General features: G+C 44.4%; 1 protein-coding gene across 6 annotated transcripts in view; it reads right to left on the bottom strand.

Annotated features, from left to right (window-relative positions):
* Positions 1-25,610, bottom strand: part of itsn1 (intersectin 1 (SH3 domain protein)) — a 65,656-nt gene that overhangs the window by 13,613 nt on the left and 26,433 nt on the right. For 5 of the 6 annotated variants that reach the window (XM_071387352.1, XM_071387354.1, XM_071387356.1 and 2 more), the window contains 17 exons: positions 25,219-25,331; positions 25,059-25,122; positions 24,583-24,720; positions 24,117-24,229; positions 23,443-23,705; positions 20,441-20,590; positions 20,198-20,338; positions 17,171-17,258; positions 16,146-16,285; positions 10,988-11,109; positions 10,636-10,835; positions 10,107-10,228; positions 8,437-8,451; positions 7,116-7,444; positions 6,798-6,972; positions 6,195-6,400; positions 266-348 (listed from right to left, as the gene is read on the bottom strand). In XM_071387352.1, the coding sequence (XP_071243453.1) occupies positions 266-348; positions 6,195-6,400; positions 6,798-6,972; positions 7,116-7,444; positions 8,437-8,451; positions 10,107-10,228; positions 10,636-10,835; positions 10,988-11,109; positions 16,146-16,285; positions 17,171-17,258; positions 20,198-20,338; positions 20,441-20,590; positions 23,443-23,705; positions 24,117-24,229; positions 24,583-24,720; positions 25,059-25,122; positions 25,219-25,331 (2,462 nt within the window). The remainder of the gene's footprint in view (positions 1-265; positions 349-6,194; positions 6,401-6,797; positions 6,973-7,115; positions 7,445-8,436; positions 8,452-10,106; positions 10,229-10,635; positions 10,836-10,987; positions 11,110-16,145; positions 16,286-17,170; positions 17,259-20,197; positions 20,339-20,440; positions 20,591-23,442; positions 23,706-24,116; positions 24,230-24,582; positions 24,721-25,058; positions 25,123-25,218; positions 25,332-25,610) is intronic. The other variant, XM_071387355.1, reaches the window with a different exon arrangement.

Here is a 25,610-nt window from a genome sequence, read left to right as displayed (position 1 = left end):
TTTGTTATTGTTTTGTTTAGCTTATCAAAAAGGACATGAGCGTCCAGCGTCATGGTAAAAAAACAATCGTAGTACATCGTAGTGCTGTTCTATCGCACGTGCAATGAAATACAATGATGTCAGAGAAAAAAACAACAGCGTTCGTTGTTTGAAGTCATTTATTTGTTTTTGTAATATTGCAAACGGACGTGGCAGTTTCACCGCAAGGGATTCCAACTGTATGCTGAGCTGTGTGTGTGTGTGCGTGTCTAGGTCTATCACCCACCTTCTCCTGGGTCCATGGTCTTGGTAGGGGACGGGGTGGGTCTCTTCATGGTTGGGGGGCTGTCGGACGAGCCAGACTCAATGCTGCACCAGAGAGAGGGCAAACATTCACTCAGACAGCCAAGCCAGTGGCTAATATAACAATACATTCTAGATGGGGAGGGACTAAAGCCATACACAGAGAACTTGGCCATTGAGGTTTCAATAAAAAAGCATTATGATGTCACATCATTCCATGGCAGCCATGTTGCTCCCTCCTAGACAATATCAAGCAATAGTAGTTGGGATTTACTCTAAAGTTGGCTGAAGTCTGTAGTCCAGGGCTGCCCAACCCTCTTCCTGGAGATCTACCGTCTTGTAGTCCAACCCTAATTTAACATACCTGATTCTACTTATTAGTCCCTCAACAAGACCGTAACTAGCGGAATCAGGTATGCTACTTTAGGGTTGGACTGAAAACCTACAGGACGCTAGATGTCCAGGAAGATGTTTGAGTAGCCCTGCTGAAATCTATCCTGCTGACCAGGTCACCCACGCAAAATAGGTTTTTAACCTCAAGCGTCTTTCCTGGTTGATAAGGCCAGACAAAGTTGAATTACTGTTTAACGGATGCCCCGCCTCACTTTTCTCCACACCACCAAAAAATCTAAATCAGATGTGTTATATTTTGGCCAATATATGTTTATAATGAACTGTTTGCGCTCCCTTGAGGCTTTCCCAAGTTGATACCCAACAGCCCAAACAGCCTCAGATCACACGCTCAGATCATGTTCAAGCCTCGGATTGGACAGTGAAACACACACGCTCAAGCCTGCAGGCGTCGTGCAGATGTTTCATTTCTCTCTCATACAGTCATGGCTGAAGCCAGCACGAATTCCTACTATGTATGTGTCCAGGTTAAACGTGGGACGTCCCTCATTATAAACAAACAGTCGGTTAAATTCATGGTTATTGCATCATTTTCAGATCTATTAGAAGCGAGTAATAGACGAAACAATGTAATTTTACCAATTGACTGGCCAGAGATCAGGGCATTCATCAGCAAAGACGCAGTGCAAGCTGATAGTATTTTGGACAACCAAATTGAAGTCAAAATGATTGATGAAATCGAAGTGTGTCAGCTGTATTTGCGATTCATAACTTACATTTTTTTTTATTTATTTTTTTATCCCCTTTTCTCCCCAATTTTCGTGGTATCCAATCGCTAGTAATTACTATCTTGTCTCATCGCTACAACTCCCGTACGGGCTCGGGAGAGACGAAGGTCGAAAGTCATGCGTCCTCCGAAGCACAACCCAACCAAGCCGCACTGCTTCTTAACACAGCGCGCCTCCAACCCGGAAGCCAGCCGCACCAATGTGTCGGAGGAAACACCGTGCACCCGCCCCCCTCAGTTAGCGCGCACTGCGCCCGGCCCGCCACAGGAGTCGCTGGAGCGCGATGAGACAAGGATATCCCTACCGGCCAAACCCTCCCTAACCCGGACGACGCTAAGCCAATTGTGCGTCGCCCCACGGACCTCCCGGTCGCGGCCGGCTGCGACAGAGCCTGGGCGCGAACCCAGACTCTGGTGGCGCAGCATAGCACTGCGATGCAGTGCTCTAGACCACTGCGCCACCCGGGAGGCCCTTATAACTTACATTTTACCGGTACTACCAGTAGTAGTAGGCCAACCGATAACACCACGACAGAATGTGTTTGAAGTGATGATGCGCCGCCGAGAACAGCTAGCGTGTCCAGCAAAGTACATCGCCAGTGGCACGCACACACTTTGCGCAGATCCGCAGGTGTGGGCTTTTCGTGGCAGCCAGACGAGACAATTGAAGGAGGATGCGGTGAACAAAGTTACTGGGCTTGAATTTAGTCACACTTGATCTACAGTTGAAATCAGAAGTTTACATACACTTAGGTTGGAGTCATTAAAACTCGTTTATAAACCACTCCACAAATTTCTTGTCAACAAACTATAGTTTTGGCAAGTCGGTTAGGACATCTACTTTGTGCATGACAAGTAATTTTTCCAACAATTGTTTACAGACAGATTATTTCACTTATAATTCACTGTATCACAATTCCAGTGGGTCAGAAGTTTACATACACTAAGTTGGCTGTGCCTTTAAACAGCTTGGAAAATTCCAGAAAATTCCATCATGGCTTTAGAAGCTTCTGATAGGCTAATTGACATAATTTGAGTCAATTGGAGGTGTACCTGTGGATGTATTTCAAGGCCTACCTTCAAACTCAGTGCCTCTTTGCTTGACATCATGGGAAAATCAAAAGAAACCAGCCAAGACCTCAGAAAACAAATTGTAGACCTCCACAAGTCTGGATCATCCTTGGGAGCAATTTCGAAAAACCTGAAGGTACCACGTTCATCTGTACAAACAATAGTACGCAAGTATAAACACCATTGGACCACGCAGCCATCATACCGCTCAGGAAGGAGACGCATTCTGTCTCCTAGAGATGAACGTACTTTGGTACGAAAAGGGCAAATCAATCCCAGAACAACAGCAAAGGACCTTGTGAAGATGCTGGAGGAAACAGGTACAAAAGTATCGATATCCACAGTAAAATGAGCCCTATATCGACATAACCTGAAAGGCCGCTCAGCAAGGAAGAAGCCACTGCTCCAAAACCACCAAAAAAAGCCAGACTACGGTTTGCAACTGCACATGGGGACAAAGATCGCACTTTTTGGAGAAATGTCCTCCGGTCTGATGAAACAAAAATATAACTATTTGGCCATAATGACCATTGTTATGTTTGGAGGAAAAAGGGGGAGGCTTGCAAGCCGAAGAACACAATCCCAACCGTGAAGAACGGGGGTGGCAGCATCATGTTGTGGGGGTGCTTTGTTGCAGGAGGGACTGGTGCACTTCAAAAAATAGATGGCATCATGAGAAAATAAAATTATGTGGATATATTGAAGCAACATCTCAAGACATCAGTCAGGCAGTTAAAGCTTGGTCGCAAATGGGTCTTCCAAATGGACAATGACCCCAAGCATACTTCCAAAGTTGTGGCAAAATGGCTTAAGGACAACGTATTGGAGTGGCCATCACAAAGCCCTGACCTCAATCCTATAGAAAATGTGTGGGCAGAACTGAAAAAGCATGTGAGAGCAAGGAGGCCTACAAACCTGACTCAGTTACACCAGCTCTGTCAGGAGGAATGGGTCAAAATTCACTCTACTTTTTGTGGGAAGCTTGTGGAAGGCTACCCGAAACGTTTGACCCAAGTTAAACAATTTAAAGGCAATGCTACAAAATACTAATTGAGTGTATGTAAACTTCTGACCCACTGGGAATGTGATGAAAGAAATAAAAGCTGAAATGAATAATTCTTTCTACTATTATTCTGACATTTCACATTCTTAAAATAAAGAGGTGATCCTAACTGACCTAAGACAGGGAATTTTTACTAAGATTAAATGTCAGGAATTGTGAAAAACTGAGTTTAAATGTATTTGGCTAAGGTGTATGTAAACTTCCAACTTCAACTGTATATAGATTAGACTGATGCTTCCAATTGTGCATGTTATAAACATTTTATTTTGATGATGATAGGCTATACTCTGTGTGTGGATTTATGTTTTGTGCGTCTTTTTTCCAATGCTACATTCAATTTGGCAGACCTAACTTGATAGACCCTCTTTCTACAAGGCCTAGTCTATGATAGCAAAATATTCATACAAATATGATTAGACCTACCGGTAATGCCTAGGCTATGGAGATGCATTCAGGTAATGAACTCATTATTATGCATCAATATTGTAATTTGATTACAATTATTTATTGTCAATCATTCTTGAAATTGTTAGGCTATACAATTAAGTATTCAATCGCTCCCTATTCCAGTCTGCTGTCCCCACGTGCTTCAAGATGGCCACCATTATTCCTGTACCCAAAAAGGCAAAGGTAACTGAACCAAATGACTATCGCCCTGTAGCACTCACCTGCTTTGAGAAACTAGTCAAGGATCATATCACCTCTACCTTACCTGCCACCCTAGACCCACTTCAATTTGCTTACCGCACCAATAGATCCACAGATGATGCAATCGCCATCACTCTGCCCTATCCCATCTGGACAACAGGAATACCTATGTAAGAATGCTGTTTATTGACTATAGCTCAGCATTCAACACCATAGTACCCTCCAAACTCATCATTAAGCTTGAGGCCCTGGGTCTGAACCCCGCCCTGTGCAACTGGGTCCTGGATGCCCCCAGTTGGTGAAGGTAGGAAACATCACCTCCACTCCGCTGATCATCAACACTGGGGCCCCACAAGGATGCGTGCTCAGCCCCCTCCTGTACTCCCTGTTCACCCATGATTGCGTGGCGAAGCACGCTTCCAACTCAATCATCAAGTTTTCAGACGACACAATAGTAGTAGGCTTGATTACCAACAACGATGAGACAGCCTACAGGGAGGAGGTGAGGGCTCGGAGTGTGGTGCCTGGAAAACAACCTCTCACTCATGATCGTGGACTTCAGGAAACAGCAGAGGGTGCACCCCCCTATCTACATCGATGAGACCGCAGTGGAGGTGGAAAGCTTCAAGTTCCTTGGCGTACACATCACTGACAAACTGAAATGGACCACCCACACAGATAGTGGTGAAGAAGGCCCACAGCACCTCTTCAACCTCAGGAAGCTAAAGAAATTTGGCTTGTCACCTAAAACCCTCACAAATTTTTACAGATGCACAATTTAAAGCATCCTGTTCGGGCTGTATCACTGCCTGGTACGGCAACTGTGATAATGCATTGGGCAGACTGCACCACCCTCTGGAAAGCCTTGCAGGTTGCGGTTGGTGCAGTCTGCCCAATGCATTACTGGGGGCAAACTACCCGCCCTCCAGGACACCTACAGCACCCGATGTCAAAAAGATCATCAAGGACATCAACCACCCGAGCCACTGTCTGTTCACCCCGCTACCAACCAGAAGGTGAAGTCAGTACAGGTGCATCATAGCTGGGACAGAGAGACTGAAAAACAGCTTCTATCTCAAGGCCATCAGACTGTTAAACAGCCATCGCTAGCACATTAGAGGCTGCTGCCTATTGGCATAGACTAGGAATCACAGGCCACTAAGGAATGGAACACTCGTCACATTAATAATGTTTACATATCTGGCATTACTCATCTCATATGTATATACTGTATTCTATACTATTCTACCGTATCTTAGTCACTTAATGTTTACATATCTGGCATTACTCATCTCATATGTACTGTATATACTGTTTTTCTATACTATTCTACTGTATCTTAGTCTGTTCCGCTCTGACATTGCTCGTCCATATGTATATAGACTTAATTAATTCCTACTTAGATGTGTGTATTGGGTATATGTTGTGTAATTTATTAGATATTACTTGTTAGATATCACTGCACTGTCGGAGCTAGAAGCACAAGCATTTCACTACACCCGCAATAACATCTGCTAATCACGTACGTGACCAATAAAATTTGATTTAAGTAGATTGATAACTGATAATACATTACTTTTTTTTCAATATGATAGAATAGTGCATTCTATTATACATCTTACGTAAATAATGTTCATTAATGTCAACTTGTGTATTAATAATCTGAAAATCAGTCTGAAATTGAATATTTCTCCTATTGATCATGTCCATATAATGTGGTAAAGTACTTTTATTCCTTATACACTGAATGTTTTGTTTTTTTGCTCGCTCGCCTCACTTTTCTGGGTGAAAATCCGTTAAACAGTGAATCAATTTTGTCTGCCCTACGGGTCGAATAAAAATACATTACTATATAATATTATTAATAATAATACTCCAATAATAGTTTATATTATTACACACACATATATATATACACACACATATAAACATACATACATTATTGATAAATGTGACTATGGGGAGGGACAGTTTCATCCTCATTGTCCTCACCTCATGGACTTGCGTACGGGGCCAGAGATGAGCTTGACGTAGGACTTGGGGAACCAGCCCCGCTGGCCCTGCACCTCGCCGAACCACCACATGTCCTGCTGCTCCAGCACTGTGATCACGTCGCTCTTGTTGAAGTTGAGGTGGTTGTCCTTCTTGGCCCGCCACGGGTACAGAGCCTGGGCCTGCAAACCCTCCACCTTCTCCCCCTGAGAGAAGGGGGGAAACAGAGACAGAGAGAAAGAAATGGGGAGTGGGAGAGGAAGAGTGTGAGAGAAGGGAAGTACTACAGAATCTCTATGTGCTGTTTCTAAGTCCTGCTCTTCATTCGTCTGACAGTACAACCACACTGCTTTAGGAGTCAATATCATTCTCCTGCTAGGCCTAGGTGATATGTTCCTGTGCTCCTCAGTGTCATCTAAACTGAGTGTTACAATAAAATGTATTATTATTATTACTATTATTTGACTGATGTGTGTACTTTGTATTTCATTTAATTTTGCATGTTGCAGGGCTCATTTGTAAAAGAGACCTCAGTCTCAATGGGACTCCCTCTTTTTAAATAAAAAGGGTAAAAAAATATATACATTTTAAAAACGACTGTACCTGTCCCAGGACGGGAGAAGGAGAGGAGCCAGTGAGGGTGGCGGGTGTGAAGGCAGAGCGCTGGCGCAGCTGGCCCCCGGGCCCGGCACTGGGCACAGAGAGAGACGGCTGGGTGGGCCAAACGTCCCAGCCCTCCCCAGTCTCAGTCTTCTCCACAGAGCTGGTGGACGGCCATCTGAGTGGAGAGAGGCACACACAGTTTACCAACTCAAACTCTGATTTCTCTTCAATTAATAACTTGGTGTAGGTAAGACTATGATAGAAAAACACTTGTGTATTGAGTGCTGTGTGAGAGGAAGGGTTGGAGCTGTCACTCACGTGGTGCTGAAATCTGCCCAGTTACTAGATGCCGAGGAGGAGGAAGAGGCGGGACCATGGCTAGGGCAGGGACCGGGGGCAGGGGGAGCTGTTGCCGGGGGAGGGGTTGCCATTGGCTGGCTGGGTGGCATGGGTGTGGTAGAGACGGCGGTGGGTGTGAGCCGTGAGGCCAGTTTGGGTGGGGTGCCCGTGGTGGCAGCACTGGCCCGCAGGCTCATGGGAACCTCAGATTCTGGGATCTTCTCTGCGTAGTTGGCAGGGAACCAGCCCGTCTTCCCCTTCAGCTCGCCGCCCAGCCAGCCTGGCTCACCTGTCTGGGACTCGTCCACCTGGGGGTTGAAGGTCAAAGGTCAGCTCACCATCATAGCACTACAGAGCCAAAGAAGACTATAAAAATGACTAGAACTGATATTCTCATTCAAGTCATGCTGGGATGAGTGGACCGGGTGGGCCATATTGAGTGTACCTTCTAGTAATTATATTTCTATGCCAAGAACAACCCACAACCCCAGTTCTCAGGGATCTATCCATTGGACCTTTTCCTTTAACCAGCTACAGGCTCATAGCTGACAGCGGGGTTAGGATCAATTCTATTTCAAATTAGGAACATGTACTGAAAAACTTTGTTGAAAGCAATGGGGAAATTCCTGAATTGACTGAGTTAAAATTGAATGGACCCCAACTCTGACTGACAGACAAGGCAAGTAGTCTGGACCAAGATACTGTCGAGCCAACACAGGATTAGATTGATAAATTGTGGGAAAACAAATTAAATTAAGAGCGGTTACAATAAATCCTGTGGACTGGGGTTGCCCAGCCATGTGTGGTTATTCCTTATTTAAAACATACAACAGAGTGGTTGGACCACTTTTGGAATGGATGTTCGCGATTCAAAAGACAAGTCGAACATCACAGCTTCCTTTCCAAGCATGCGGATGGTCATGAAGAGAAGCTGAGAGAATAAGAATGACAGTGGATGGCTTTGGGACTGCTTTGTTGAAGGAGTACTTGGTGAAATGGGATCAAATGTGTCTGTATAAACGTCTCACTCTCTGCAGCTTACAAGATGCTTTATCCAGTATATAACGTAGAGGCACGCCTGTATAGATGTATGATCATATGCCATTTGAGAACAAGTGTGTATCCTCCGAGTATACTGACCATATAACGGATATACAACCACAAACATGCAACCAACGGTTAAATTCTTTAAGTGCTTATGAAGAGACGACAGCAGTTGAGATGGACACATGATGGACCAATGAGAGCAGGTGTTGGGATCATAAGTGAGCAGCTGATTAGACAGTGGACCTGCACTTACCCACTCCCCTTTCACCTTCAGGTAGAGTGAGCAAAGTCGGGAGAGAGTCAGGAAGCAAAAGTTAATACTCACACGCACGCATGCAGGCAGACACACTCATCTAGAGGTCGACCGATTAATTAGGGCCGATATTCATAACAAATCGGTAATCTGCCTTTTTGGAGGCCGATTATGGCCAATTACATTGCAATCCATGAGGAAACTGCGTGGCAGGCTGACCACCTGTTATGCGAGTGCAGTATTCAAAAGGATCTTGTGGCTGCAAGGAGCCAAGGTAAGTTGCTAGTTAGCATTAAACTTATCTTATAAAAAACAAATCAATCTTCACATAATCACTAGTTAACTACACATGGTTGATGCATATAATCAATGCGGTGCCTGTTAATTTATCATCGAATCACAGCCTAATTCAACTTCGCCAAACGTGTGATGATTTAACAAAAGCACATTCGCGAAAAAAGCACATTCGTTGCACAAATGTACCTAATCATAAACATCAATGCCTTTCTTAAAATCAATACACAGAAGCATATATTTTAAACCTGCATATTTTGTTAAAATAAATGCTTGTTAGCAGGCAATATTAACCTGGGAAATTGTGTCACTTCTCTTGCGTTCAGTGCAAGCAGTCAGGGTATATGCAGCAGTTTGGGCCGCCTGGCTCGTTGCGAACTGTGTTTCTTCCTAACAAAGACCGTAATTAATTTGCCAGAATTTTACATAATTATGACATAACATTGAAGGTTTTGCAATGTAACAGCAATATTTAGACTTCGGGTTACAACCTGTTCCGACAAAATACAGAATGTTTCCCGAATTTCACTGAAAGAATAAACGTTTTGTTTTCGAAAATGATAGTTTCCGGATTTGACCATATTAAATGACCAATGGCTCGTATTTCTGCGTGTTTATTATAATTAAGTCTATGATTTGATATTCGATAGAGCAGTCTGACTGTGCGGTGGTAGGCAGCAGCAGGCTCGTAAGCATTCATTCAAACAGCACTTTACTGCGTTTGCGAGCAGCTCTTAGCAATGCTTGATGCACAGCACTGTTTATGACTTCAAGCCTATCAACTCCTGAGATTAGGCTGGCAATACTAAAGTGCCTATAAGAACATCCAATAGTCAAAGGTATATGAAATATAAATGGTAGAGAGAGAAATAGTCGACGCATCATAATTCCTATAATAACTACAACCGTAAACTTATTAGCTGGGAATATTGAACCACCAGCTTTCATATGTCCTCATGTTCTGAGCAAGGAACTTAAAACGTTAGATTTTTTACGGCACATATTGCACTTACTTTCTTCTCCAAAACCGTGTTTTTGCATTATTTAAACCATATTGAACATGTTTCATTATTTATTTGAGACTAAATAGATTTTATTTATGTATTATATTAAGTTAAAATAAAAGGGTTCATCGTTCATTCAGTATTGTTGTAATTGTCATTATTACAAATATATTTAAAATTGTCCGATTAATCGGTATCTGCTTTTTTTGGTCCTCCAATAATCGTTATCGGCGTTGAAAAATCATAATCGGTTGACCTCTACACTCAACCACACACTCCTTTGTTCATATAGATGAATCACTTTACATAAACCTCCATAACATACGCACACAAATGGTGCTTGGCAGGAGTGATTGACAGCGTGCCTCTCACCATGACAATGTCTCCGGGGGTGATGGTGATCTCATCGTGACTGCGGGCATCAAAGGGGTACAGCGCCCGGTAGAAGACCACCTTGACCTTGTCCTGGTTGAACCCAGTCACCGGGATCTTGTCTGCAGGGAGGAGACGAGGAAGGGAGAGAGGAACACAGGACAGGGTCACATCTTTCTCTCTCACCCACGGAACCAGGCACATCCAAACGTTCTTAGAACTTCTACAGTAGGACCTCTGAGATTTGAAAATGTTTGGAATGTATGTCATGTCATTCGGGAACACTGAAATACTCGAGACTACTTAAAAACTGCATTAAACTTCACAGAAAATATGAATTGTGTGAATTGAATCTACATGCATTTCCTAATCATTTATTCAGATACCTACAGTACACATACTGGTTGTCTGATTTAATTGTCCCAGTTCGATATTGCCCCTGGTCAGTCCAGAAATCTGAGGTTTTGTAAATCTGAGGTTCTAATGTATGCAAGGCTTCTTTGTAATACATTTTATTTTTGGCACGTACCACCCGTGGGCCATGGGCTCTGGTTCATGAGTGTCCCTGGTTCAGGCTGCTCCATGAAGAGCTGGTTGAGTTTGTCCTGCATGTCCTTCTTAGTGCGCCCCTCCTCACTCACGCGCTTCATCCAGGGCTGGGGGGGCGGGGTGGGGGCCTCCACCGTGCCCTCATCTTGCCACGCCAGGCCCTCGTCAGTGGCAGACAACCTGGGGAGAGGAAAGGGGGTGTTAAGAGGTAACCTCTAAAATGACTGGATCACAGTGATGGGGCTGCATCCGCGTAACCCATACAAAACGAGCGGACATAGGAGCAGCTCGCTCACACATATGGTGTCCTGTGCGCACACGCACACACACACCTTCCGTCTGTGAGCTCGGCGGACTTGGCCCTCTCCTGGGCGATGGCGTGGATGTTGATTTCTCCCTCCAGGTGATCCTTCTGCTTCTGCCTCTGCTGCTTGCTGTGGATCTCTCGGAGCTCCTGCAAGGCAGCGTGGGATAGAGGAGGACCGGTGAGGGGGAAGTGTGGGCGGGGTCGCCGGGACTCAACACAACACTCACATCACAGTGAGGCGTCAGCCATTTTGTGCCCTGTAAGCGCCATTATGATCCCAGCCGGGCTCAGTTACCAGATGGAAAGTCTGTGTTTAGTCTACTGCTTCCCTCCATTTAATCTCATCTCGGTGTTTTCTCCAATTAATGCTGGGCTACTACTGAAATGTAGGTGTCGGTTGGATTTTTGGGGCAGACACACTTGCACAAAACATGGCCGCCGCCACAGTGCGTTCATGGGAGTTGGACAGCTCTCGGAGTCTGGCGAGCACTGCACATGAACCACTGAGGGAGGGTTAAACAAGCCCTGGGTTACTACGGCAACACTGACACCACTGGAACTGGAAGATTGCAGTGTTTCAGAGCTCCGGGGTGAAGTTTTCCTTAGGTACAGATATATGATCAGCTTCATCTCCCCCACTCCTAACCTTAACCTAGTAGGGGAAATGCAAAACTGACCTATGATCAGCATCTAGGGGCAACTTCGCTCTGCTCTGGTTTGAGCACCAAATGGAAACACTACTGGTTAAAGCCAAGTGGTACCAACCAATCACAGAGAACATTCATGGCTCTGGGAGAAATCTGAGCCAAACTATGATTTGGAGATCAGTCAAAAGAGTTGAATGGGAAATTCACAAGGATCATAGGTAGGTGTAATTCAAACCCATCGTCTCTAAAGGGTTAAGAAAGTCTTAATATACAGTCTGAGCAGGGAATTAAGTTCTGAGGACTTGATTTTCCTGAATGAATTACTATCAATATCATTAAATCAGTATTAGATGAAAATGCATTGAGCAGAGGAATATTCTAATGTCCATATCTGATACGAGATACATTAACACATTACGGCCACACGAGCTTGAGAACTTTTGGTCCTGACCACTACTATGGCCCATTTGGACAGAGTGACTGCTGGGTAATGTAGCCCGGCGTTAGAGGGCACACCGCACACACACCCCAGCACTCAGCTAACCAGTCTCATTGGTTAAGATTGTGATGAACCATGCATTGTGAAACACCATGCAACCAAAGGCTTCACCCCCATATGTTTAGTTGGCGTGTCATCAACACATGGGGCTGGAGAGAGTGAGGTACGTTCAGGAAAGCGATATTTCTTTAGTACTTGGTTAAAATGGTGAGAGATGCACGACTGACTGAGCAACTGAAGATTTATTGAAATAGTCTCACAATCATTTTTCATATCGCCTCAATCTACTGATAAATGACATTACCCTGTTCACTACCTTCTTCTCTATTTCTTTACTGTACCAAGTCTTCAATTAGCCTATGTCTGTATGGATTTGGTCTCCCAAAATAGTAGGCCCTACACCGCAGTTCACTATTAAATAAATACATCACTAACACTAGTGGCCACTCACCCAGTAGAAGGACTGTACAGCCGCAAAGCGTCGGTCGAGTGTGCTGTTTCTAATCTTGTCCTCCTGCCATGTAATTAAACAAAGGCATTTCATTTCTTTCCAATAAGACAGAGTGCCTTACGAGTCTTTTGAGAAGTGTTTTTGTGCTTTCTACAGATGTTTACTAACGCAACAAACGTATGTCTTAAAGTTTTTTGGGATACCAAATAGGTAAACGTTGTCCTCTCACCGTAACCAAAACTACAAAGCCTGACAACTTAAAGCTCAAGTGCTCAAGGAGCTGAAACAGATAAAATTGTCATTAATTCAATTTAATAAAATGAAGTAGCCAAACAACCAGGTTCATGCACATGGTGGCTAACAACATTGACCGGAGCTGTGTCCCAGTACACACTTGCATACTACCTAGTGTGACCCAATTGACTCTGGTCTTGGCAATGCATACTAGATAGTATGCTAGTGTTTTTATTGGGCCCTAGTCTAGAGGGTTGAGGAGGCAATGAGAGAGATATACTCCAGCACCACCCAGAAGACAGATAAAGGAGGGAAGCGGCTGGCTTTTATTAACTCGCTGCAGGGCTACCGGGGCTAAAGCTAAAGACGCTCAAGCAGAAGGGCGGCATGGCTTTGCTTTGACCGGCCCTTCACAGGAAGCAGAGGAGCGGTAAGGGGGTTGGGGTGGGGGAGCACGGGGGGAAGGGCGTGGAGGAAGAGGAGGAGGAGGAAGAGGCAGTAGGGACACCTGCAGGTAGACGTCTATACGCTGCAAACAGGCCAGGAGGGCTGAGAGACAGTCCAGCAGCGTCTGGTCCACCGAGCCCCCCTCGGACTGAAAAGAGACACACAGGGACCCCAAGGTCAAGGGTCAGATAGAACAGCAGCAGTGCCACCGAGGTCAACAACAAGGTCGTGTTCATTAGGCACCAAACAGAAAGAAACAGACTGAAAAAGGGAGGGACTACCTGCCCAATAAGGAAAGCACATTTTTGTTTTCCATTGCGTTGTCCTTAATGAACATGACCCAGGTATACATCCAGATTAGACTCAACCCCTAGCCCTGACCTGGCGCCTTGAGTTAGGTGGCACAAGAGCCCCATGTGGCTGTGTCCGACGTCAAACCACAGCAACCCACATACAGCTTAACCATTTTTGATTCCCCAGGTTGAGCCCACAGGATGTTGTGGGGAAGAGGGCCACGCTGCTCGGAAACAGCACAGCCTACCACAGGTACAGACACAGGGTGAGCCTAACATACCCGTCACATTACTGAGCCCAGCTGAGCAGAACCGTACTGCACTATGGCCTGGTTACACATCCACCATAGATGCTGGAACCGTGTTTTGAAAGGGCAATGTGAAATTGAGCCAGCCCAGTACAGTTCCGGTTGGCCCTGTAGTGTGACATGGGTGTAACTTTCTTCATCAGTTAGTAAGGCAGCTTCCTTCTTTAGCATTGGGTTTCAAATCTGCTTAGTAACAGCACACGGAGTTATTCTGATTGGTTATTATTCTCCAGAGGGGTGCACTACTCTAGAGTGTCCTGCGGTGGGCAGCAGTGCTGGTGAGTGGACTACCTGTCGCCCCCTCTGCTCCTCCAGCAGCAGCTCCAGACGGAGGCCCTCTATCCGGGCAGTGTGGCCCTGATAGAACGCAGCCAGAGACTGGACGGACAGGTGAGGGCAGAGGTCAGAGGGCATGGGGAAAAGGTCTGCCAAGCCACACAGACCAGACGGGGGTGTCAGGGTGGATGGCGGGCGGGACAACAGAGTGAGCAACAGTCAGATACAGTGAGAGAACAACAGTGTAAACCCCCACGTTTTCCCCCAGGTACAGACCTAGGATCAGCTCCCCTTCCCCCAATCCAAAACTGACCCAAGATCAGTGTCTACAGGCAATTTCACCCTACTCCACTACAGTGCACTCTGCATGTAGTGATCACATTCACACATGGCAATTGGATCACTATAACATTTATATGACCGCATTCACTATAAGCGGAATGCACTGTACTGTATATCTGAAATTCTGGGGCCCTGATGTGGTATGTGGAGCAATTAACTAAGTTTTGGTTGAAAAGAAAAAGGACTAAAGTACTGAGATCACATTGAAATTAAAAAAAGGGGATCATCAGACACACAAATCATCAAGCCATCTGACAGTCTTGGCGCCCCAACACACAAACACAACACGAAGAGATGCAAAGGTATCGTTAGGCAGAAAGAAAGTTCTGGAAGTCAGTGTTTTAAAATTGTCCACTGTCAACTGTTAAACTGAGCACATGGGGCAAATCCTAACTTCCATTTATTAAGTCAGATTTGCATTTGGTCTCTTATTGAAATCAATGCATGGTGAAAATTAGACTTATGTGGTAGTTAGGATTCGCCCCCCTATGAGAAGAACTGTAGCCAGTTGTTGGTCACTTCTTGTCTGTGCTCTGTGGGATAGGTCTATCCACTGGGAACAGGAGACAGGGACAGGGCACTCTAACCCTGTTCCTGGAGAGCTACCATCCTGTAGGTTTTAACTCCAACCCTAATCTAGAGCACCAGATTCTAATAATTAGCTGGTTGATAAACTGAAATCAGGCTAGTCTCAAATGGGGTTAGAGTGAAAACCTACAGGAGGATAGCTCTCCAGGAACATGGTTGGAGAGACCAGGGCCGGGTTTCCCGATAGCGATGGAACTAAAGCTTCCATAATGTTTTAACGAGGCATCGTTCCTATAAAAACGGCTGAAGATGTCACATGCTTTTCCCAAAGCACCACGTACAGAGAATGTTCATAAGTGTGTCGTTGGAGCATGTGTCGATACTGATAGATTCGAAAGAAAGTCAGCGTTGCTCTCGGATCAGGTTTCTCCTTTCAAATCTTATTTTAGCATTAGAATTATTCCACAATACTGACAACAGATCTGCACCTAGAGAGATATCATCGCCTATATGGCAGCAAATATTGAGGATGTTTATTCTAATGCCAACCCTATGATAATGCACTAAATCACAGATTTGGTACATCATTGCGCACATGTCACACAGCATTAAATATACTGAGACAAAAATTATAGACAGTAGCATTGCAAAAAATAACTCCTTGATTGAACATGACATTTATTTGAATAAGCTTATGATAGAAATATAGGTAATAGGCCTAAGTAGCCTAAACCTGTATCTTCTTTTAATGCAGTCATCTCGGTGTTCATTCAAAGCATTTTTTATCCTTCGCTTGTTTGTAACAATTGAAAAAAAATTCGACAACTTTCTATTTGTAGTCAACTTCCTTCTGAAGTTAACTGCGGTCACAGAGACACAGATCAACATCTTCATTCCATGTGTACTGGAGATATTCTTTGTATGAAGTGACGCAGGGTACAAAAAGCATCTAATGATGCACTGTGCTGTTCTACGAGTGGTCTTGGGGCAGTCGGTAAATAACGAGCGTTTTCAAGTGAAACTTTCATGCCAATGGTTTTGAGAAACACCTCAGAGATTTAACGATGCTCCTACGAAGGTTCTAACGATGAACTTAGCCTTAAAAACCGGGCCCTGGTCTGTAACCTAGTAAGATGAGTGGTTAGTGAGTAGTAGTACCGTGAGCTGGGTGTTGAAGGCGTCTATCTCCAGCAGCTTGGAGCGGGTCTCTCTCTCCACGGTGTCTAGCTGTTCTCTCAGCTGCTGCCGACTAGACTCCTTGACCTCCACTGCCTTCTGCAGCGACGACAGGGAGTCTCCTGGACAAGGACGGGGTTGTATTTATTAGTGCTCAGCGTAGCAACTTTTTTGCAGCAGAAAACTAAAACAAGCATTTCTTATTGGACAAGTTTGGCTAGCCCCTCCCCATTTGGCCCGTTCATTTTGAACCTAGTGAATATGACCCAGAGAGCAAGCGCCGTATCGGTTATTATAAACCGGGTGGTTCGAGCCCTGAATGCTGATTGGCTGAAAGCCGTGGTATATCAGACCGTTCTAATTCCGTTGGTAACCAGTTTATAATAGCAATAAGGCACCAAGGGGGTTTGTGGTGGGTGGCCTATATAGACACCACGGCTAATGGCTCTATCCAGGCACTCCGCTGTGCATAAGGACTTAGCTGTGGTATATTGGCCATATACCATATACACCTCTTCTGGTCTTATTGATTAAGTATAGCATGGCAGTCAGTATTTCCCTTTTGCAGGTGGGTTACAAAGGCCCCTCAGGCAACAGATTGTCAATTAAAACTAATAGGCCAGATTATTTGATGTGGCGCTAGGTGGGGGGCACTTCCACACCTATACTATGGTAGGGGAAACACTGTGGAACAGGAAATAAGGCAGTCCAATGTGGCCTACCCATGCACAGTATGATAGCATAGCTAGGACTAACTAGCAATCAGGCTAAAGCTAACTACTCATTTATGACAAGTACATGGGGGAATAAAACAATGCATTTACGTGGGAATTATTGTATGGCCTTAGCATAGAATTCACAAGCCATCTATAACAGCAAAGCATATAGTACAGTACACGGTCAGAGTCCAAATGGCTCCCTATATAGTGCACTACTTTTGACCAGGGATCTGGGAGACGCTCTCTGTAGAAAGATGTGCGGAGGTGAGGTGAGGAAGCAGTACTTACTGTGCAGGCTGTTCTGTTGAACCTGTTTGAGTTGTTCGTTTAAACACTGTTTGTCAGGGATCAGCCTGCCGAGCCACTGCTGAGAGTCCTGGGGGAGACAAACAAAGCAACGGCAAGTCTTAAGGAAACTGCATCTGTGAATGTTTAAACGTTAAAATGAATTTGGGATCCTTAACGTTAAGAACAATCCCTAACCGAAAAACTAAATGTTTTTTTGTCCCCACCCACTTAATTAAAATCTCAGTGCAGTTATCACAAAACGTACTATAACCCATAAGGGTTATAGTCAATAGGCTATAAAGGCCTGGGAAAGTTGTGTAATTCAAATAAAACCAGAGAGGAAGAGGCAAACTTCAGGCTACTTTGGTGAATTTGCAAGGTAAGACATTGCGAGATGCAGATTACCAAAACATATGAGCACGTTTCTGCCTGCCCCACCTCTCCATCTCTCTCTCCCTCGTGTTGGCCTGCCTGTTTGCTAATGTTCAGATCAAACTTTATTTGACACATGCGCCGAATACAATAAGTTAAATTTTGAATTACAAGCCCTTAATCAACAGTGCAGTTCAAGAAGAGTTAAGAAAATATTTGCCAAATAAAAAGTAAAAAATAAAAAGTAACACAATAAAATAACAATAACGAGGCTACATACGTATCAGTGCAAGTGTGTGCTCAGTCTTCGGTCTGCTGCATGTAGAAAATACTAGCCTATTCATGGCACCGATTTCGCAGGGATACAGATTGCCTCATAATATGAAATGACAGTAGGCTACCGGTAGCCTTTATCGATGACCCTTTTCAGACATAATGGAATGTGGCCTCTTGAAAGTGCCTCGGCTACGGCACATCTGTCTCTCTGTCAGGGTAGGCTACACTACGGATTTTTAAAGTGCAGACACTAAACATTCTCTGGAGATCTGAGCGGGCATTTTAGTTGTCTGTAAAGGAACGAGGCTTCTGAAGCAGGACTAACGTCCATCACTAGGCAACCAGAACCGTTAATCAAATGACCTTGAGCTGCAGAACAATCTATCCTAAAAAAATGACCAACCAAGACATTTAGTAGAAATTAAACATCTAGCTACCATACCATAAAAAAACTAAAGAAAGCAGCACATCAAATCAGCAACATTTACTGTCGTTAGGGAGAAAAATACAGAACATTTTATGCCGGAGCAGAATTCTACTTTTGTTGTCTGCAAAGTTACCAATTGTCGCTATCGATATGTTACTGTAGCTGCGTTCTGTCTGTAAAGGGTCGTGGTAGATATAACTTCATTGCCCGGCCCTAGAGGTCATACATACGTAACAGGACCATTATTCTGCATTGTAAATCGACGTGGAATCTTGTGATTTTTTTGTTATCTTTTTAACTGAAAACCGATAAAAAAGTTTAAACGTTAAGCAAAAATTGTCAATTTGTCACATCCCTAATCTGTATAGGGTTTGGGTGGAGGATATGCACCTGAGGCTGCAGCATAATGTGTGTGTGTGTGTGTGTGTGTCAGGGTTTCCATTAAGAAAATGTGGGGCCGGACATTTGACTGGCAGCATTTTAATTTAACGGACATTTGAGAAATTTACCGGAACCATATGCATTGGGTGCGTACCATGATTAGAGCGTCCACCCACAGTGCTAAATATGACAGAAATCACATTTAGATTATGGTAAATCATATTAAGAGAACATGCAACGGCGTGCATCCTTTTTACCGACAAAGTTATTTTAAGTTCGATGCGAACTTAAAATAACTGCCACATTTACTTTTCCTGAGCCAACAAGATGACAAACGAACAGCAAATCACTAGCCTATGCTAATCCAATATCCCCCATAGTAGAAAAGTTGACTTATTCTATTGGTCAGCGTGTCGTTCTGTGTGAGAAAGAAAAAGACTATTCCAAACAGACTCTGGGACAGTTGTGGGACGATAGATCCCAAATTCATACCATCAGTAAGCCTAGGCTACATGTACAGTGTCTTCAGAAAGTATTCAGACCCCTTGACTTTTTCAACATATTACAGCCGTATTCTAAAATTGATTAAAAAAAGTTTCAAAATGTTTGCTAATTTATTACAAATAAAAAATATCACATTTACATAAGTATTCAGACCCTTTACTCAGTACTTTGTTGAAGCACCATTTTTACTATTTTCTACAGCGTAGAATAATAGTGAAGACATCAAAACTATGAAATAACACATATGGAATCATGTAGTAAGCAAAAAAAGAGTTAAACAAATCAAAATATATTTTAGATTCTTCAAAGTAGCCACCCTTTGCCTTGACAGCTTTGAACACTTACTGGGACAGTGAATAATTTCCTATTCTTTTGGCTAGAATAATGTATGGTGTCATTTTGGAGTCCCTTTTATTTGAAATAACAACAGAATATGTTTCTAAACACTTCTACATTAATGTGAGTGCTACCATACACTACGGATAATCCTGAATGAACCGTGAATAATGATGAGTGAACAAGTTAGACGCCTAAATATCATACCCCACCAATAACGCTAACCTCCCCTGTTATTGTAATGGTGAAGGATAGCATGTCTTGGGGGTATGATATTTGTGCGTCTAACTTTCTCACTCATCATTATTCACGATTATCTGTAATCATGGTAGCATCCACATTAATGTATAAGTGTTTAGAAACATATTCTGTTCTTATTTACAATAAAAGTGACTAAATGTACACAACATTATTCACAATTCATTTCTATTGGGCACAAAAGAATCTGAAACGCAACCAAAACAAACAGAAAATGCATGCAACAAATTTGTAGTCATAAGCTTGATGTAATCTTTGCGTGCTATGAATATGTGACCAATTACTTAACTTTTGACTACTTTAATATACATACAAGTGAATTTGTCCCCAAAATGAAAGCTGACAGTCTGCACTTTAACCTCATAGTCATTGTTTGATTTCAAATCCAAACTTTTGGAGTATAGAGCCAAAAGAAGAAACTGTCCCAATAATTATGGAGGGGACTGTATGTGTTACACAGGGTGTGTACGTACCTGCAGCTGCTGTTGGAGGTGGGTGATCTCAGCGATGCGGACCTCGCGGGTCTTGTTGGTGCTCTCGATCTCATGCCGCTGAGCAGACAGGCGGAAGCGGATGTCCTGCAGCTTGCCCTCCAGCTGGCTCTTCTTGTCGTTCTGGGGAGGGAGGGTGAAACTAATTATCATACCTTATTGTCTTTTCTTCCAAAGAACAAAGTAAAGACAGTTATGATGGTGTGTGTGTGTCTCTGTCTTTACCAGTGCCTCCAGCTCTAACTCCAGGGTCTTCTTGCGGGCTTTGAGCAGGACAATGTTCTCCTGCTCTCGGTTCCTCTGGGTCAGCAGCTCCTGCCGGCGGTTCCTCTCCCACTCCAACTGACGCTGACGCTCCAGGTCCCGCTTTGCCGCCTAGCCCGAGGAAACACAGAGGGAATGCTATACTGTATACGTAGAAATAGTGCAGAGCCAGCCGTGGTTCGAATGGTAACACTTCCAGATCTACGCACATATTCAACTTCCTGCCGGAGACCTGGGTTCAACCCGCGTTTCCACCTTTTTCTCTACACCTGTCTCCCCCTGCCATTAAAGCAGTGCTTCTCAATTATTTTCTGTTTCTGTTACTGTTCTGTTTTCTGCTAGGAAGAAGTAAACATTTCGCGCCCCCCAACTCTCCGCTGCGACTGTAAATAGTATAATTTGTCTATAAAATTGTTATAAGTACACCTCTGCATAACGTTGTATCCTTATTAACATTAAAGAAAAGAAAAAAAGAAAGAAAGACTTAAAGTGCATAAATTTGCCTGAAAAAATTCATAAAAATCAAGCCTTATTTAAACAGATTTTTTTTTTTGACAATTTGATACTGATAAATAAAATGAAATATAATCAATAAATAATAATAAATTCAAATTGATCAGCAACATTAACTCAGGAGCACAATATATGAAACACTTTGACCTATAAAACAAAAATGAATAAAACTATTTGTACTGATTTTTTAAAATCAAAATGAGGAAGTCAGGATTAATGGCTACAATGAGCACGTTTTGCAGAGCACAGCTTTTCGAAGCGGGGTTTGAAGCATGATACTGCAACTCTCAGCTCCTGCTCAATGTTTAGCTGGGACCTGTACTTGGTCTTCAGTGCAGCAACAGCAGAGAAGCCAGTCTCACAAAGATAAGATGTTGCAAAAGGAAGAAGAATGCCCATGGCCCTCTGCCCTAAGAGTGGATACTGCCTCTCTACACTCAGCCAGAATTCACTCAGTGTCTGTGATGTGAACCTCAGTCTCAATGTGGAGTCAGACGTCATATCAATGAACTGGTCCTCCTCTGCAGAGCTGAAACCAGTTGGAGCTGGTGCATTGAAAGGATCTCTCACCCAGTCATATTGGGAACTGTTTTCAGGGAAGTACTTAAAAAAAAATCCCATCAGTGATGAAATATGCACCTTAATATATGGAATCACTAAGGTGGCATCATAGTCAGTAGTGTCAACAAATTCATGCAGGTTCTTGAATGAATCAGTATTTCCTTCATCAAGTCGCCTGCCCCACATTGCAAGCTTTCGAGTGAAAGAGATGATCTTCTCTGTGACCTGAGGGAGGTGTTTATCTTTCCCTTGAAGCTGTAGATTTAGTTCATTTAGCTTTCCAAATATGTCACTCAGGTAGGCCAGTTTTGCCAGGAAGTTCTCATCACTACATTTTTCTGCGAGGTCATACTTGTGCTCCTGCTCCGAAAACATTCTTATCTGCTCTCTGAGCTCAAAAACTCGGGACAAGACTTTTCCTCGTGACAGCCACCTTGCTTCACTGTGAAACAGCACAGCTTGATGTTCAGCTCCCATCTCCTCACAGATAGCAGAGAAGACTCTTGTTTTTAGTGGTCTGGTCTTTATAAAATTGACTACACCTACAATGTCAGTCATAACCTCACTTAATTCAGAGGAAAGGTGCCTTGATGTCAGTGCTTCTCTGTGTATAACACAGTGGGTCCACTCAGCATTAGGTGAGGCCTTCTTGATGAGTGCCCAAAGTCCTTTTCTCATCCCTGCCATGGTCTGTGCACCATCACTGCAAACACCAATGGAGTTCTCCCACTTTAGCCCATTCTCAGTCAGGAAGCAGTCCAGCATTTTGAATAGCTCTTCAGCTGTGGCTCTGTCTCTGACATATTTACAAAAAAGTAGATCCTCACACAGAGAGTTTGTCACGTCAAAACGTACATAAGCGATAAACAAACAGCCTTTGTTGCTGTCAGTTGCTTCATCGAACTGTAAGGCAAAACGTTTGTCTTTGAGTTTATCTACCAGCTGTTCTTTAAGATCGTTAGCAATGTCATTTATACGTCTGGCGACAGTGTCATTGAACAGAGGGATAGTTTTTATTTTTGCAGCACTTGCGTCATCCAGCATGACAGAGACCATGTCTAATGCTGCAGGCTGTATCAGCTCCTCTGCTATGGAGTGTTTTTTGTTGTTGCATTGAGCAATTTGGTACGCCACCTTATATGATGCTAACAGTGCTCGCTGGTTTACTGAAGTAGCATTCACAAAGCGGGACGATTGTTGGCAATATGCGGCACGTTTTCGCTGAAAAAACTCAAGCGGCTTATCAGCGTGATTGGGGTGTAATGTCTTTAAGTGACGCCTTAATTTATTTGGCTTCATGCTGTCCGCTGCCAACATTTTTAGACACAGTAAACATACCGGTCTTTCCTCGTCTCCCACCGTAGTCACAGTGAAGCCAAGCGCTACATACGCGTCGTCATATTTCCTCGTCTTAGCTTTCGGGAGACTTACGTTTGTCTCATTATCTCCGTCTCTCTCCGCCTTTCTTTTCATCCCGTTAAATATTTTCCCATGGTGTCTCTTAAGGGTTTGTTATCTGCACTTCATATATCCTGCTGTGTGCTCTTGTTCGGTGCAACAAAAAAAACTACTCCCTGCGGCAAAAAAATGATTGTTCCCCGGGGTCACACGCGCCCTGGCATGGCTCCGAGCCCCCCCAGGGGGGCGCGCCCCACTATTTGAGAAGGACTGCATTAAAGCAATACAATAAGGAGAGTGAATATACAAATCTTAAAAAGACAACGTAGTAGAATGGTTAATACACACACACTGCATTGGTTCCTGTGTTCTTCACTTTCCCCTTACATCTCCCCCTCCACCTCTCTCTCTTTATCTATCCTCACTGTCCTCCTTACCCCTCTTTTCCTTCTCTACCCTCCTTACTCCTCTTTCCCACCTCCTCTCCTCACCTCTCTCCTCTCGATCTCCTTGCGTCTTTCCTCCTCCCGCTGCCTCTCCATCTCCCTCTGCCTCTCCAGCTGCTTCTCCAGCTCCTGCTGCCGCCGCCTCTCCTGCTCGAGCCGCTCTCGCTCCTTCCTCTCCTGCTCCTCGCGCTCCAGCGCCGCCAGACGCTCCTGCTCCTTGCGCTGCAGCTCCAGCAGGGCCTGTCGACGCTTCTCCAGCTCCAGGTTGCCCCGTTCAAAGTTCTCCCGCTTCCTGTCCTCGAAAGTCACTTTGGGGAGACAGAGATAGAGGGGTCAGAGAGAGAGAGAGAGAGAAATGGGGGACATATTTTGCCCTGTTGCCTAATTTTCAGGGGCATTTCTTGGAAAACTGGGGCCATTTTTATAGACCTGTTTATATTTATAAAGGAGCGTTTTGCTGTGTGTTTAAAGGGATTGGCACATACATTTTTGGACTTTAAAATTGATGATACATAGCCATAGATTCGAGAAGAACATAGCTCACAAGCATTTTAGTTTAGTTCAACTGACGCACCGCACCCAAAATGTGAGCTCTTTTTGCTCCATTGTTCATGAACAACGTAATTGTAAACAAACACTGCATCGCTTCAGATCTATCACTTCGATCCCATGGACAGTCAGTCACCCATAGCTCGGTCTATGAATTTAAGAGTGGTTACGTTTCTCCAGCTTCTGTTTCTCGCTCTCCTGCTCCTCTTCGGCCTCCTCTTGGACCCGCTGGTCAGTGGAGTGCAGGCTGGTGACAGACACCCCGCTACCACTACGTACCCTCCTGGAGACGGACATCAGACCACAGTCAGAGCAGCTCACTAACCTACAGCACCTCATATAGGGCATGGATGAGCAGGACCAGGGGTTTTTCCTGACCGTGTGACTTGACCAGGAAAAACTCCTCATGGAATCAATATAGACTGATTGATTAATAGTTAAAACAATAGGAGCCAGTGTTTTTCCGGGTCAGGTCACGGGGTCAAGGAAAAAAACCCTGGCCGTGGTGAAGGGCAATAAGATCAATAAAGCATCTTTAGACAAGACTGTCTAAGGTAAGTGCCGGTATCAATGCCCTGCAGACAGAGGTAGAGCTAAGGGGCATTGCCAGACAGCAGAGGGTGCAGTGGATTGTACCTAAAGGTGGGGGGGATGAAGTCTGGGGGCAGGATAGGGGGCAGGGGCAGGCCGGACATCGCCATGTCAATCAGGTGCATGGCCAGGATGAACTCCTCGGCCGTCAGCTTGCCGTCCTGGTCGATGTCCGACAGGTTCCTATAGAGAAACAGGGAGAGGGGGAGAGAGAGAGAAAGACGTGGCGTGTTACCACCAGCCATGCACTTCCTGTCCTGTGACTAGCAGAGTGGACGAAGGTAAAACAAGTGCCGTTTAGGAGCACCCTGACGGCACTGATCCGAGACCAGTTTTGCGTTTCACCCTCCTAAACAGCAACTGATATATGATTAGTTTTGCCATCTGATGGTTAAGCTGATCCCAGATCTGTGCCTAAAAGTAACCTCTACCCAGAGTCAGCAGAGAGAAGCAGTAGTCAGAGAACATGTAGGAATTAGTGGCCAAGTATCCTAAGTATTGGCTCCGCTCCCACCTCTTACCATATGGACGCCAACGAGGTCTGGGGCAAGCTGGACTGCATCAAGATGGTTCTTGCTTGGGGTCCTGAAAGACAAGGATAAAAAACATGAGCTCTTTTGAGAAACCTCTGCTCTGGATTGGATAAACCGCAATGAGTATTGTTGACAGACAAGGTCTTACCGGTGAGGTGGCCGCTCATCATCTTGTCGTGGCTGTTGAAGAGCTGCCGGTACTTTAGCCGGGACGAGCTGGGAACAGCCCAGTCAATGGGGGGCTGGGGGGGCACAGGGGCGCTAAGATGGAGAGGGGGGGGGGGGACAATATCTTATTAAAAGTGTATTTTTAAACAGACTTTTTGATGATGCCTCACATCTGCTTGTATCTATTCGTTGTTTTTTTTAATAGTACTGTTGTGTTAAGTTGTGTGTTTTTGCTGTGCTGTCTGTGTCGGAGCCAGTTGGAAAATGCCTGTAAGACGAAGACAAATTTCCATTATAAACCTTTACACTCGTACCGGTATACGGGTTGAAAATGGCAGATTTGGACATTGATAAGCGCCTAAATTGGAACAC

Source organism: Salvelinus alpinus, chromosome 38 (genome assembly GCF_045679555.1).
Source record: "Salvelinus alpinus chromosome 38, SLU_Salpinus.1, whole genome shotgun sequence".
Classification (NCBI taxonomy): domain Eukaryota; kingdom Metazoa; phylum Chordata; class Actinopteri; order Salmoniformes; family Salmonidae; genus Salvelinus; species Salvelinus alpinus.
Note: the sequence above shows the minus strand (reverse complement) of the source record. Positions and strands in the feature narration are given on the sequence as shown.